Below are 16,121 nucleotides of genomic sequence, written 5' to 3'. Positions count from 1 at the left end.
GTGGGGTGCGTCCTGCTCACAGTGTTCAGCTAAACCTACAAGTTAGTGGGGTGCATCCACCTCACAGTGTTCAGCTAAACCTACAAGCTAGTGGGGTGCGTCCTGCTCACAGTGTTCAGCTAGATCAGTTTCTGTTATCTTCTTACTGACAGGCAGGCTTGTCTTGTTACAGTAAATACAGCTACCTGAAGAAAATTGCTGGTGTTCTTTTGATCCTATTAGTACCACAGTCAGGCAGCTAGACTATTTACAGTTAGTGCAGTGCGTCCTGCTCACAGTGTTATGCTAAACCTACAAGTTAGTGGGGTGCGTCCTGCTCACAGTGTTCAGCTAAACCTACAAGTTAGTGGGGTGCGTCCACCTCACAGTGTTCAGCTAAACCTACAAGCTAGTGGGGTGCGTCCTGCTCACAGTGTTCAGCTAGATCCGTTCCTGTTATCTTCTTACTGACAGGCAGGCTTGTCTTGTTACAGTATTTTAAAGAAAATTGCTGGTGTTCTTTTGATCCTTTTAGTACCACAGTCAGGCAGCTAGACTATTTACAGTTAGTGCAGTGCATCCTGCTCACAGTGTTCTGCTAAACCTACAAGTTAGTGGGGTGCGTCCACCTCACAGTGTTCAGCTAAAGCTACCTGTAGAAGGTTGGTGGTGTTTTCATACTACAGGCAGGCAGTTGATTTTGCTAGCTGCAGTATCAGTACATATATATATATATATATATATATATATATATATATATATATATATATATATATATATATATCCCAGCTTAGTGCAGCTACAGGCCATTAGTATGTCTGGAAGGCCAAGAAGGAGAGGCAGACAGTCACAAGCCAATAAGAGAGGGCAAGCAGGCTCTGTGTCTAGTGCTGGTCGTGGAGACGGTGCATCCTCATCAGCACGTGGCCATGGGACACGCTTGGCCTTTTTTTCGGCAGCTGGCCATGTTGAGCCGCAACATGCGGAAGACTTGGTCGAGTGGATGACCAAGCCGTCCTCATCCTCCTCATCCTCTCTCACCCATGCCCGGGGTACTTTGTCTGGCAAAGCAGCGGCCTCTTCCCTCGGCTCAATGTCATCAGTGACTCCTTCCCTAGCCCCACCATGTCCTCCTGAGGAGTCCCTCGAACTGTTTGACCACAGTGTTGGGTACATGCTCCAGGAGGATGCCCAGCGTTTGGAAGGCTCTGATGATGATACTGAGCTCGATGAAGGCAGTAACACGAGCACGGACAGAGGGGGTGCCCAAGAAGGACAGCAATCTGGCAGTCATGCTCCCCCTGCTGCAGCATACTGCCAGGTTTGCTCCAGTGATGAGGAGGGAGGGGATGATGAGGTCACTGACTCAACGTGGGTGCCTGATAGGAGAGAGGAGGAGGAGGAGGAGGAGGAGGCGGCACATCACCAACGAGGCAGGATGCCCTCCAGGGGCCAGCCTAAGGGCAGCACATTGACTGCATCACACCCCAAAGCTCCACATGTGCAGGGCGCTGCAGTCTCTGCGCGTTATTCAAAAAGTTCTTTGGTGTGGGCCTTTTTTGAGACGAGTGCATCAGATCGCACCGCTGCTATTTGCAACATATGTCTCAAGCGTATCTCGCGTGGCCAAAACATCTCCCGCTTGGGTACCACATGCTTGACCAGACATATGTTGACCTGCCATGCAGTTCGTTGGCAAGCGTATCTAAAAGACCCACACCAAAGAACAAAGAGGACCTCTGCTTGCTCCTCATCAGCTGAGATTTCCAACCCCACTAGACCTTCAGTCCTCTCTGAGACCTGCACTGAGAGGAATGAAGGTGTAGAATTAGGTGTGTCACAGCCACGTACTTGTGGGCAATCTGATTTTGGTACACCAACGTCAGATTGTACCAGGCAAATTTCCCTGCCCCAGCTGCTGCACCGCTGAAAGAAGTTTGGTCCCAGCCATCCACATGCCCAACGGTTGAATGCTAGCTTGGCAAAATTGCTAGCACTTCAACTGCTGCCTTTTCAGTTGGTAGACTCTGCCCCCTTCCGTGAGTTTGTGGAATGTGCGGTTCCTCAGTGGCAGGTACCCAAACGCCACTTTTTCTCACGGAAGGCGATTCCGGCTCTCTACCAGCATGTGGAAGGCAATGTCCATGCCTCGCTGGACAGGGCGGTCAGCGGTAAGGTGCATATTACCGCTGACTCATGGTCCAGCAGGCATGGACAGGGACGTTACCTAAGTTTCACGGCGCATTGGGTGACTCTGCTGGCAGCTGGGAAGGATGCAGGACAAGGTGCAGTAGTGTTGGAGGTTGTTCCGCCACCACGCCTCCAAAATGCTAATGATTGTGACACACCTCTCTCCTCCTCCCCCTCCTCTTCTTCTTCCTCCATGGCCTCTTCCTCGGAACCAGCGGTGCTCCGTAGTGGTTCAAGGGGCTACGCAAGTACGCAGGGCTGGTGTGCTTGGGGGACAGGAGCCACACTGGGGCAGAGGTTCTGTGCCCCATGTGCCCTGTTTGGCTCATGTCCTTAACTTGGTGGTGCAGCGGTTCTTGGGCAGGTACCCGGGCTTACAGGATGTCCTGAGGCAGGCCAGGAAAGTCTGTGTGCATTTCCGCCGGTCATATAATGCCAGTGCTCGGCTGACGGACCTCCAAAAGGAGTTTAACCTGCCCAAGAACCGCCTAATCTGTGACATGCCCACCAGGTGGAACTCAACGTTGGCCATGCTGCAGCGGCTGCACACGCAGCAGAGGGCCATCAATGAGTACCTGTGCGACTATGGCACCAGGACAGGGTCAGGGGAGCTTGTTTTTTTTTCCCCACGCCAGTGGGCCATGATCAGGGATGCATGCACTGTCCTGTCACCATTTGAGGAGGCCACGAGGATGGTGAGCAGTGACAGTGCATGCATCAGTGACACTGTCCCCCTTGTCCACCTGTTGGAGCACACGCTGCGTGGAATAATGGACAGGGCACTTGAGGCAGAACAGAGGCAGGAAGAGGAGGACTTCCTTAGCTCTCAAGGCCCCCTTTATCCAGACAGTGTTCCTGCGTGCCCGCCGATCACACAGGAAGAGGACGAGGAGGAAGAGGAGGAGGAGGAGGAGGAGGAGGAAGATTGTGTCAGTATGGAGGTGGAGCCTGGCACTCAGCATCAGCAGCAGTCTTTAAGGGATCAGTCCCAAGAAACACATGGACTTGTACGTGGCTGGGAGGAGGTGGCTGCGGACCATGTCGTCCTTAGTGACCCAGAGGACTCCGGACCGAATGCCTCAGCAAACCTACGCTGCATGGCCTCCCTGATCCTGCAAAGCCTGCGTAAGGATCCTCGTATTCGTGGTATCAAGGAGAAGGACCAATACTGGCTGGCAACCCTCCTTGATCCACGTTACAAGGGTAAGGTTGCAGACCTTATCTTGCCATCGCAGAGGGAGCAGAGGATGAAACATCTTCGGGAGGCCTTGCAGAAAGGTCTGTGCAACGCGTTCCCAGAGACTGGGAGGTTACAAACTCCTGTTTCTGGACAACGTGTTGCTGAGGCTTCGGTCAGTCAAAGAAGGAGCGGTGGAGAAGGTGGCCGTCTGACCGATGCGTTCAGACAATTTTTTGGTCCGCAGCCCCAAGGTATGATCGGTTCCAGCAACCATCGCCAGCGTCTGTTTTACATGGTGCAGGAATACCTAGGGGCAAGATCAGACTTGGACTCCTTTCCCACCGAAAATCCTCTGGGTTACTGGGTCTTGAGGATGGATCACTGGCCAGAGCTTGCACAGTATGCAATTGAGCTACTGGCCTGTCCTGCATCCAGCGTTCTTTCGGAACGCACATTCAGTGCTGCTGGAGGCATGGTAACCGATCACAGGGTGCGTCTGTCCACTGACTCGGTCGATCGACTGACCTTCATAAAAATGAATGAGTCTTGGATCACCACCAGCTACCAAGCACCTGATGCTTATGTAACCGAATAATTTTTTTTGAAATCTCAGATCCCTTCAAAGACTGCCTATGCTGATGCTGAGTGACTATCCCTGAGTAATTATCCTCTTCCTCCTCAATCATCACGCTGATAGCTTGTAAGAACATTTTTGGTTCTGGGTGCCACCACCAGTGCCTAAGGCACAATTTTTCAGCCCCTGTTTAACAGGGGCGTGTAATTACGATTTTTGATGTAATACTTTGCAGCAGGGCTCGTTCCTGCATTCCAACTAGAGTGTCTGTGAGGGGTTGCAGTGTTGTGGCACCAGCACCAGTGCCTAAGGCCTAATTTTTCAGCTCCTGTTCAACAGGGGCATGTAATTACAATTCTTGATCTAATATTTCACAGCAGAGCCCTGTGAGGGCTTACAGTGTTGTGGCCACAGCAACACCTAAGGCCCAAATTTCTGCTGAGTATATAGGGCAGGACCCTACTTTCAAACAACTAACTTACAAACGACTCCTACTTGCAAACGGAAGGAGACAACAGGAAGTGAGAATAAATCTACCCCTAGGAAGGGAAATTCTCTCCTGTAAGAGTTAATATGGGAAAAACATTTCTCCTTTCCACTGATGCTTTCCAATACATTGGGACAAAAAGTGAGGTGAAATCTTCTGAAGAGGAGGAAAGACAGCAAAACAAATGTCACAGGGGTGATAACCCTTCCCTATGTTTTCCAAAAAGCTTAAAAAAGATTTTTTGGCTGGAGCTAAACACGTTAAAAATGTACCCGTTCAAAATTACAAAGAGATTCTACTTAACAACAAACCTACAGCCTGTATACTGCTGTTCAGAGTATACAGGGCCTGGTGGCCCCACACCTTTCCTTATTTTAATTTGGGTGCGGGGTTCCCCTTAATATCCATACAAGACCCAAAGGGCCTGGTAATGGACTGGGGGGTACCCATGCCGTTTGTCTCACTGATTTTCATCCATATTGCCAAGACCCGACATTACATTAAACCCGCAAGCAGTTTTAAATGAGATTTTTTCCTTTAAAAATGACATTTGGTGCAGGGACTGTTCTAAACACGGGAAACATGCGTCACTTTACAGGCATACTATAGACACCCCTCAGGTACGATATTTAAAGGAATATTTCACTTTTTTTTTTTTTTACTTTAAGCATCATTAAAATCACTGCTCCCGAAAAAACGGCCGTTTTTAAAACTTTTTTTTGCATTGATACATGTCCCCTGGGGTAGGACCCGGGTCCCCAAACCCTTTTTAGGACAATACCATTCAAATTAGCCTTTAAAATGAGCACTTTTGATTTCGAACGTTCGAGTCCCATAGACGTCAATGGGGTTCTAACGTTCGTGCGAACTTTCGGTCCGTTCGCAGGTTCTGGTGCGAACCGAACCGGGGGGTGTTCGGCTCATCCCTACCCTAAACTCATAGTTTACCACTTGGATATTTAGGAGCACACTTGAGACATCATGAAGGGTGCTTTAAACTTCTCTCTGCCTAGAACTAAGCAGGGTCCAGGTCTACGTGACAGCAGGAGGGGGTCCTAGCAGCAGTATAAATGGGCCACTGTCATAACACTGCCTAAATTTGAAGTCTCTGGGGTGATGAACCTTCAGCCTGAATCATGGAATCATTTATCTCATTGTGGTTCTTCAAGCCACACAGTATCTCTGGTTCAATGATACCTGCCCCTCATCAAAGGAGGATGCAACACTTATACGTTTCATTCTGCATACAGAAGTTTGCCAGCCAATATTGTTTTTTGTGTATCCGGCCTGTGTACCTGTAATCTGATTACCAGTTCCTAAATCCTGTCACTCTGCTTGTCTCTCTGTTTCATTGTGACCATGACCTTCAATAATGGTTCTACCTATTGGTCCTGTACTGCCACCAACTTGCTGGTAATCTGGTTGTGAATTAAGCCTTTGTGTTTTGATATTTGCATCAAAACTTTTTTTTGTGTTACTCTTGCTGCTGACCTTGGTCTACTTCAAGTTACCTCAGATAGCAACAAAGTACATCTGACCATGGCCAGTATGTTAAAAGAACATAGCATAATAATACCCCAAATATATTATATTTAGTCCTCATGTGAGTCTAAAATATACAAAATATGTAAAAAAAAATAAGGGAAAGGAAACATTTGTTTTCAAAGTTCAATTCTAGCAAACAATAAAAATAGAAAAGTAATAGCCTGTTAAAGGATATAAAAGGCAGCTTTGCTGCAATACTCACCTTAAATCCATAGATGTTCCCAAAATAATTTTGCCACTAGACTAGACTAGGTTGAATGACGGCCATCATCATTCAATCCAACTCCTCTGAGCCTATGCTGTCTTGAATCTGCCTCCAGCCTGTGACTGGACAGTGAAGGAGAAGCAGCACAGTGATGGGCTCATCTCTCTGTCACTCTGCTCTCTTCCTCTAGCAACATGCTCCATGATTGTGTTGGCTCCTTGTACTGCTTTTAAATCCTTTTCCTAGGATGAGCTTTGCTGTAGAGGGACTGTAAGAAGCTGATAGTAATTCAGGTGCTTACACTGGTTGCATTTCCAAATTTCCAAATTTACTTCAACCTGATATGACTGGATACAATTCAAACTATCACTGCCTATAAAGTAGTAAATAAATAAATATAAAAATGATAATTTTACATTAGATCCCTCCTGTTTCTAGAAGGAAAAATAAGAAAAAAAATATAGCAAGCTCACGCCATCCCTTACTTACCCAATCACCCACTCATTATCTCCCCCCCCCCTGTTTTTTTTTTTTTATTTCTTTTTCTTTATACTTTATTTCGAATACAATTAAACTTAGTTCAAAAATGGAGCTCACGTATGCAAACAGAATATGTGTATCATCTGTGAATTGATTAAATTTTACATATGAATAAAATACTTTTCAAACATACAAGATTTGCATACCATCTTTTCTGTTCACTTAATAAAAATGTATAAAACAAACCAAAAAAAAAAATTGCATGTAATGATATATTAATCAATACAGAGCTACATTATTTTGTATCTTTTTATCCGCCTCGTTTAATATTTTATTTTTCAACTTTTTGGGCTTGTGTACATATAGTCCATTCAAAAAGAGCAAATTATGAACAAGTTGTATTTCATTCATTAGATTCTGAAGGTCATTGATAGTATTGATATTGCATTGCCTTCTGCCACAGATGGGTCCTCATTTATACATGTTATGTTCTGTTTTCTTTCTGCAGTCCTATCCAAGTATCAAATTATAAAGTATATTTGGGCATGTACCAGCTGGGTGTGATCAGCTCTCATACAGTTATTGCCAATGTAAGGAATATCATTGTCAATGGTAATTATATAGACACTACAAGCCCTGGAGACATCGCCCTGATACGGCTGGCCACACCTGTAACCTATACTCAGTACATCAAACCAATCTGTCTACCATATTTCACCACCACCTTCCCCTGTGGTACGGAGTGCTGGGTGACCGGTTGGGGTGCAAGATATTCTGGAGGTGAGTCCATGAAATGATAAGCAAAAGTGATTTCACTCATTTTCAATAGAAGTGTAGCACCCTCTAGTAGTCTGCTAGAGAGGATACGTAAATTTAAGCAGGCCTGGTTGGTAGCTAGGCCAGTTTGTTTTCATTCTGGGATGGGAGTGGCTCAGTGTAGTGCTGCGTGACTCACAGGTGGAATCATTAGGACCTCATATTTCCATCTAGAATCTTCTAGTGTTTTCTACAAAGAGAGGCTGGAGGGCAGGTGAAGCCACCTGGGGTATTCTAGGGAGCTCTGACAAATCCCCAACTTGCATTGAGGGAGCTCCCCAGGTCTGGGGGGGTGACCTTGGGCCTGGGCTGGGATGCAGTCGGGACTGCCTTGAGTGAGGAGTGATGGGCTTCAAGCAAGTTTGTGCAGGAGGAAGCTGAAGGAGTATGTACAGGGGGTGTACATTATTGTCCCAAAACCAATTGCCGTTTCTATTGATTCACGCTGGGCATCTTATATCTCCCATCCCCATTCAAGTTATACCCCTCAATAAAACAAAAAAGAAACAAAGTTCATTGACTAGTTTATGTCTCGGAGTGTCTGAGAGTGAATGCAGGGCTAGGCAGGTTGACAGACAAACCACAATTCTCAGCAGCCCTTGTGCGGGTACTGCTACACAAGTAAGCCAGGTCTGTCATTTACACCCAATACATCATGTAATTAATGATGGGCAAATCTACCTGGGTTCGATTCGCAAGGGGTTTATCGGGTTCTGTATGAAATCCATGAAACCTGAACTTAGCATTGAATCCTATTGAAGTCTTTGGGGGAAGTGTAAATCTTGATCCTAAATTCTGGCCATGTTCATGGCTTATAGGCAAGGTATTGTCAAAACGGCATGGGGAGATCAACACTGCCATAGAGGACATTTAATAAAGCAAAAAAATGAAAAACATTGAATACCATACAGTGGGGAAAGGGTCCTTTTTAATGCAATTTTAGGGGAGATATAAAAGAAACCACCATTTTTTTTTAGATTACAAGCTAGGGATTAGAGAGTAGGGATGGGCTTCAGGTTTGGGTCGAACATAAGCCTGGCAAAAACCCAAGTCATTTGCAGTTTGGGAAAAAGGTGAACTAATCGGGCCATTTGCTGCAGTATTAAGCCTTTGTGTGTAGCAACCAATTACCACATTGGACTTCCTGGCCTGTGAACTGTGGTCATGTGGCTCGAAGGGCCAATAATGAGATTTTTCATATTAACCAGACCCTTCCCTATAAAATCAGGGTTCCCAGCAGCCATTTGTAAGTATGTCAGAGAGACCTGGAATAGATACTGTAGGGAATACTGACAGAGTGTTTGCAGGAATATATAGTTGCTGTTTTACTACACAGCGCTTAACAGTACTACACCCAGTTGTATATTGTGCAACATTAAAGTGAATTGCATGCGCATCCAATGGTATATATGGGACGTGTCTGTATAATATTAAATTGCTTTTTCCACACTTGATTTTTCTACATGTTAGTGGTTTGAGTCTTATTTTTTTTTTCAAGAGAGGTATATTTTATTCTGATATAATTTTACTAGGATCTTTTTTTTTCATGTTCAGTGGTGTGAACTTGTTCTAACACAGGTAAAGCTGCCCCTTTTTTTTTTTTTTTACAACATATCAATGCATACTAGTGCGGTTTAGTGCATCTAAATCTCCACATTGTTGAATGCACCAAAGCACCACATTCTTAATCCCCTTAATATCATAGTTGCAAATAAGTTTAGGTAATCCCCTGAATTAATAAAGTCAGGCAGGCCTAAAGGGAGATGCAAAGGTTCTGCATGCATGCTAGTAGGGGGCAATCAGGTTCTGCATCTGCAAATTTAAAAAATGCTCCAAAATCATATGATTCACTCTACAAAAGGCGAACCACATAGACTACTGGATGTTCAGACTGGGCCATTCGATTGAACACAGTACTTTGTAATTTTTATTTCTCAATAAAACCAGCTTGGTCTCTCCCTCTGAAAGTGCAGTTTAGTAGAACAGTTTACTGTACATACTGTGCATCAAATCTGTGCAATATTTCTGGCTGTTTTTTGTGAAATAATGTATTCTAATGTCAATGTACTAATATAAACCTGCCTTTTGTACCTCTCTGAAAGTAAGCACAATATTTGTGGTTTCTCTCTCTACTAATGTGTGGCCTAACAAAGCTGTTTGCATACTGTCCATTGACTGCACAATATTTTTCACTATTGTTAGTGAAATAATACACCCCAATATTTATTATAAGAAATGTGACAGCGCTGCTGAAAACTATTCTTTCCAGCTTTCCTCAAAAACATGTGTCAAACAATGGTACTGCTGTGTTGTAATAGATCACTGTGCATATACAGTATACTCAGTTGGACATAGTATCATGAAAATGACAAGCTCTCCATAATGTAATCTCAATTAAAATACCAATTTAATGTGGGAATTGCACTCACAAAGAAGAGATGACAACTAGGCACTTCATATCATATAAACAACTCATATTCCAGAATCCAAGATGGTCGTGGGATCGTGTAAGGGTAGTAGCACGTGTTCCGTCTATGCCCTAGAAGTTTCGTCAAAGATGACATCATCAGGAGCATGATACACACGGTGCCACTCTTCCCTTTTGTATAGTACAACACAAGAAGAAAGACATCCTAATTAGAGCAGAGCACACAGGGCTGAACATTTTATTTTTGTATAGGGACAAGGTGGTGTATAAGCCAAGGATTTTATTTTTGTTAAAGCCTAGTGCACACTAGTAGTTTTTTGTTCATTCAACTCAGCAGGGCTGAAAGAAAAAAAAACTGACAGTTTAGGAGGAGCTGCCGTACTAACTATACAATGTTAGTACAGCAATCTCCCCTACTGTTCTATTGTTTTCTGATAGGGGGATGCCCCCCCCCTTCCACAAAAGCTAGCCCGACTGCAGTACACAAGGGCCGAATGTCAACTGGTTTCTATTGGCTCTGCTGATAATGCCTGACATATGGCCCATGTCAGGCTTACGGCAGTGCCCAGGTTGCATTACCATCTCTGCTTATGTTAGCTTTATCAAGACAGGAGCAACCTTTTCCTGGGTGGGGTCTTGATACAGATGTTAATGGGGGACACTACACAAAAATATCCCATGGTTCCCCTTAAATTCCAAGCCAGACCCTTACCCGAGCCTGCAGCCTACAGCCAGGGAAGATGGGGGCACAGCATCTTTCCTGCTCCTGAACCATACCCAGGCCACATGTTCTCAACATGAGGAGGGTTCCCTGTCAAAGAGAACGCCTGGCAAATAGGGATGAGCTTCGGGTTTGAGTCGAACTCATATTCGGCTCGAACATCGGCCGTTCGCCAGTTCGCCGAACAGCGAACAATTTGGGTTGTTTGCGGCAAATTTGAAAGCCGTGGAACACCCTTTAAAAGTCTATGGGAGAAATCAAAAGTGCTAATTTTAAAGGCTTATATGCATGGTATTGTCATAAACAGTGTTTGGGGACCTGGGTCCTGCCCCAGGGGACATGTATCAATGCAAAAAAAAGTTTTAAAAATGGCCGTTTTTTCGGGAGCAGTGATTTTAATAATGCTCAAAGTGAAACAATAAAAGTGTAACATTCCTTTAAATTTCATACCTGGGGGTGCATGTTTCCCGTGTTTAGAACAGTCTGACAGCAAAATGACATTTCAAAGGAAAAAAAGTCATTTAAAACTACTCGCGGCTATAATGAATTGCCGGTCTGACAATACACATAAAAGTTAATTGATAAAAGCAGCATGGGAATTCCCCACAGGGGAACCCCAAACCAAAATTTAAAAAAAAATGACGTGGGGGTCCCCCTAAATTCCATACCAGGCCCTTCAGGTCTGGTATAGATATTAAGGGGAACCCCGGACAAAATTTTTAAAAAAAATGACGTGGGTTCCCTCTCAAAATCTATACCAGACCCTTCAGGTCTGATATGGATTTTAAGGGGAACCCTGCGCCAAAATTTAAAAAAATGGTGTGGGGTACCCCCAAAAATCCATACCAGACCCTTATCCGAGCATGCAACCTGGCAGGCCACTGGAAAAGAGGGGGGACGAGAGAGCGCTCCCCCTCCTGAACCGTACCAGGCCACATGCCCTCAACATTGGGAGGGTGTTTTGGGGTAGCCCCCCAAAACACCTTGTCCCCATGTTGATGGGGACAAGGGCCTCATCCCCACAACAAGGGGACCCCCGGATCCTGGCCCTCCCCCCTGTGTGAAATGGTAAGGGGGTACAAAAGTACCTCTACCATTTCACAAAAAAGTGTCAAAAATGTTAAAAATGACAGAGACAGTTTTTGACAATTCCTTTATTTAAATGCTTCTTCTTTCTTCTATCTTCTATCTTCCTTCGGTTTCTTCCTCCATCTTCTTCTTCTGGTTCTTCTGGTTCTTCCTCCAGGTTCTCGTCCAGCATCTTCCTCCACGGCGCCTTCTTCTTTTCATCTTCTTCTCTTCATCTTCTTCTTGGGCCGCTCCGCATCCATGATTGGATGGGAGGCTCCCTCTGTGTGACGCTTCTCGTCCCCTGACGGTTCTTAAATAATGGAGGGCGGGGCCAACCAGTGACCACACCCCCTCTGACACACGGGGACTTGACTGGGACTTCCCTGTGGCATTCCCCGTGACCTCAGAGGGGGCGGGGTCACTCATTACGTAACGGGTGACCCCCTCTGTTCTCTGAATAACCAGAAGAAGAAGAAGATGGAGGAAGAAACTGAAGGAAGATAGAAGAAAGAAGATAGAAGATAGAAGAAAGAAGAAGCATTTAAATAAAGGAATTGTCAAAAACTGTATCTTGTCATTTTTACCATTTTTGACACTTTTTTTGTGAAATGGTAGGCCCATTGGATGTAGGGGTCTGCATGTGGAGGGATTAATCAGAATCTTGTGGTGACAGAGGTATATTTTTTGTACCCAGAGTTCAGATTAAGGGCTAGATTCACATATGCATGATGTGGGAGCACAAATATATATTTTTTCTGTGTAGTGGTAAGGCAGTCCATTCATTTGAATAGGCTGCTTACTGCATCTAAATTACACCAAAGAGGTACGTGTCTGTGTTTTTTTAAATAGTGCCATACCAAAATGCATGAAAATTTGTTATCATGCATTCTTTTTGCTTGATTTTGCACACTTTAGCAAGGTGAATTGGGGTGGAGTTAACAATTAATGCCACTGCAGTCCTTCTGCAACAAAGATGCACATTTTTTGTTTGTTACGAGAAACCGTGCAATTTTAAATGCAATCCTACAATGCACATGTGTGAATGGAACATAACAGTGATCAGTCTATGTGTAGCCTTGCCAAGAATGGCCATTAATCATCTTCTTCTCTATGTTTTAGCACCAGCAAGTTCACTTTCATATGGGACCCTCCAGGAGGTTATGGTTCCTCTAATAGACCGCAATACATGTCAAAAAATGTATAACAATGCAGGAGGTGACATCACTATCCAGTATGATCAGATCTGTGCTGGTTACAAGGAAGGGGGGAAGGACTCCTGCCAGGTGAGTGACACCAAGAACATTCCAGCATGGCTCACCATTAGAATCTCTTCACAGAATGCATGACATCAGTTAAAGTGATACTAAAGTCTATTTTTTTCAATAAAAAAAGAGGTTATTTTTGCCTTCTCTGTTACCTGATAACAACAAGGAGGAAGCCGTCACATTTCTCAGTGGTAGTAATACCAATGCTAAATATTTCACTTTACAGCTGGAGGTTATTTTGGCCAAACACCTATTTATTCAGCCAAACACCTATTCATTTGGGCATTTGTACAAATTTCTCCATTGTCTGCACACAATGCGGAAGTCTCCCACATCGTGTTTTCCCTGCTGGTCGATTGTTCTTAGCCTATAAATTCTCATGGTCAAGTGTTCTTAAAGTGATTGTAAAGTCTATTTTTTTTTCTATAAAAATAACAAACATGTTATGCTTACCTGCTCTGTGCAGTGGCTTTGCACATAGCAGCCCCGATCCTCCTCTTCTCGGTTCCCTCACTGGAGCCCCTGGCCCCTCCCTCCTGCTGCGTGCTCCCACAGTAAGCAGGTTGCTATGGAGGCACCCGAGCCGAGTCACAGCTCCCTGTGCCCATTCAGACACAGAGCTGCTGCCTGGCCCTGCCTCCTCTCTCTCTTGATTGGCTGACTGACTTTGATTTACAGCAGCGGGAGCCAATGGCGCCACTGCTGTGTCTCAACCAATCAGGAGGGAGAGTCTCGGGCGGCTGAGACACTTGTGGACATCACTTGACAGAGATGGGGCTCAGGTAAGTATGAGGGGGTGCTGGGGGACCTGCTGCACACAGAAGGCTTTTCTATTTTAATGCATAGAATGCATTAAGATAAAAACCTTCTGACTTTACAACCTCTTTCAGCTATTTTTCTTTTAGGATCAAATGTTATGAGTTTACATTTGCCAGCAAGGAAGAAGGAGGCAGCAAGGAACCTATTACACACAATTTACAAATGTTATTGGAATTATTCATTACACTTGCATGAATGTTGTAATAAATTGGCCCCTTACACTAAAATAGTTTTAGCTTGAGTTCAGCTCTAATATATAGTGTATATGTATGATTATGATGCACAAATGTGTTAGAATCCCTCTATGTGCCATTCCCTATTTTCATACCGCTATCCCACACCCCATTTCCCCCTCTCCATCCCATTCCGTTGACACAGTCAAAAGATACAAAAATGTCAAAAAGCGAGACCTTCACTGTCATTTCTTCAACCACTTCAGCCCCGGTAGGATTTACCCCCTTCCTGACCAGAGCACTTTTTACAATTTGGCACTGCGTCGCTTTAACTGCTAATTGCGCGGTCATGCAATGCTGTACCCAAACAAAATTTGCATCCTTTTCTTCCCACAAATAGAGCTTTCTTTTGATGGTATTTTATCACCTCTGCCGTTTTTATTTTTTGCGCTATAAACGGAAAAAGACCGAAAATTTTGAAAAAAAAATGATATTTTCTACTTTTTGTTATTAAAAAAATCCAATAAACTCAATTTTAGTCATACATTTAGGCCAAAATGTATTCGGCCACATGTCTTTGGTAAAAAAAAATGTCAATAAGTGTATATTTATTGGTTTGCGCAAAAGTTATAGCGCCTACAAACTAGGGTACATTTTCTGGAATTTACACAGCGTTTAATTTATGACTGCCTATGTCATTTCTTGAGGTGCTAAAATGGCAGGGCAGTACAAAATCCCCCAAATGACCCCATTTTGGAAAGTAGACACCCCAAGGAAATTGCTGAGAGGCATGTTGAGCCCATTGAATAATAATTTTTTTTGGCCCAAGTGATTGAATATTGCCAAAAAAAAAAAATTTACAAAAAGTTGTCACTAAATGATATATTGCTCACACAGGCCATGGGCATATGTGGAATTGCACCCAAAAATACATTCAGCTGCTTCTCCTGAGTACGGGGATACCACATGTGTGGGAGTTTTTGGGAGCCTAGCCGCGTACGGGGCCCCGAAAACCAATCACCGCCTTCAGGATTTCTAAGGGTGTACATTTTTTATTTCACTCCTCACTACCTATCACAGTTTTGAAGGCCATAAAATGCCCAGATGGCACAACCCCCCCCCCCCCCCCAAATGACCCCATTTTGGAAAGTAGACACCCCAAGCTATGTGCTGAGAAGCATGTTGAGTCCCAGGAATATTTTATATTTTGACACAAGTTGCAGGAAAGTGACATTTTTTTTTTTTGCACAAAGTTGTCACTAAATGATATATTACTCACACAGGCCATGGGCATATGTGAAATTACACCCCAAAATACATTCAGCTGCTTCTCCTGAGTACGGAGATACCACATGTGTGGGACTTTTTGGGAGCCTAGCCGCGTACTGGGCTCCAAAATCACCGCCTTCAGGATTTCTAAGGGCATAAATTTTTGATCTCACTCTTCACTGCCTATCACAGTTTCGGAGGCCATGGAATGCCCAGATGGCACAACCCCCCCCAAATGACCCCATTTTGGAAAGTAGACACCCCAAGCTATTTGCTGAGAGGCATGGTGAGTATTTTGCAGCTCTCATTTGTTTTTGAAAATGAAGAAAGACAAGAAAAAAAAAAAAAATTTCTTTTTTCAAATTTCAAAACTTTGTGACAAAAAGTAAAGTCTGCAAAATACTCACCATACCTCCCAGCAAATATCTTGCGGTGTCAAAATAGGGTCATTTGGGGGGGTTTTGTGCCACCTGGGCATTCCATGGCCTCCGAAACTGTGATAGGCAGTGAAGAGTGAAATCAAAAATTTACGCCCTTAGAAAGCCTAAAGGTGGTGCTTGGTTTTCGGGGTCCCGTACGCGGCTAGGCTCCCAAAAAGTCCCACACATGTGGTATCCCCGTACTCAGGAGAAGCAACAGAATGTATTTTGGGGTGTAATTTCACATATTCCCATGGCATGTTTGAGCAATATATCATTTAGTGACAACTTTGTGGAAAAAAAAAAAATTGTCTTTTTCCCGCAACTTGTGTCACAATATAAAATATTCCATGGACTCTACATGCCTCTCAGCAAATAGCTTGGGGTGTCTACTTTCCAAAATGGGGTCATTTGGGGGGGTTTTGAACTGTCCTGGCATTTTATGCACAACATTTAGAAGCTTATGTCACACATCACCCACTCTTCTAACCACTTTAAGA

At 44.2% G+C, this 16,121-nt stretch overlaps 2 protein-coding genes across 2 annotated transcripts in view; both read left to right on the top strand.

The window, feature by feature from the left end:
* LOC141147933 (transmembrane protease serine 9-like) overlaps window positions 1-16,121 on the top strand; it is a 441,310-nt gene that overhangs the window by 28,741 nt on the left and 396,448 nt on the right. The window lies entirely within an intron of this gene.
* Window positions 1-16,121, top strand: part of LOC141147353 (serine protease 33-like) — a 37,403-nt gene that overhangs the window by 7,264 nt on the left and 14,018 nt on the right. The window contains exons 2-3 of the mRNA XM_073634593.1: window positions 7,149-7,424; window positions 12,806-12,959. Coding sequence (XP_073490694.1) covers window positions 7,149-7,424; window positions 12,806-12,959 — 430 coding nt within the window. The remainder of the gene's footprint in view (window positions 1-7,148; window positions 7,425-12,805; window positions 12,960-16,121) is intronic.

Source organism: Aquarana catesbeiana, linkage group LG06 (genome assembly GCF_042186555.1).
Source record: "Aquarana catesbeiana isolate 2022-GZ linkage group LG06, ASM4218655v1, whole genome shotgun sequence".
Lineage (NCBI taxonomy): Eukaryota > Metazoa > Chordata > Amphibia > Anura > Ranidae > Aquarana > Aquarana catesbeiana.
The sequence above is the reverse complement of the archived record's forward strand: the minus strand, read 5'-3'. Positions and strand labels throughout refer to the sequence as shown.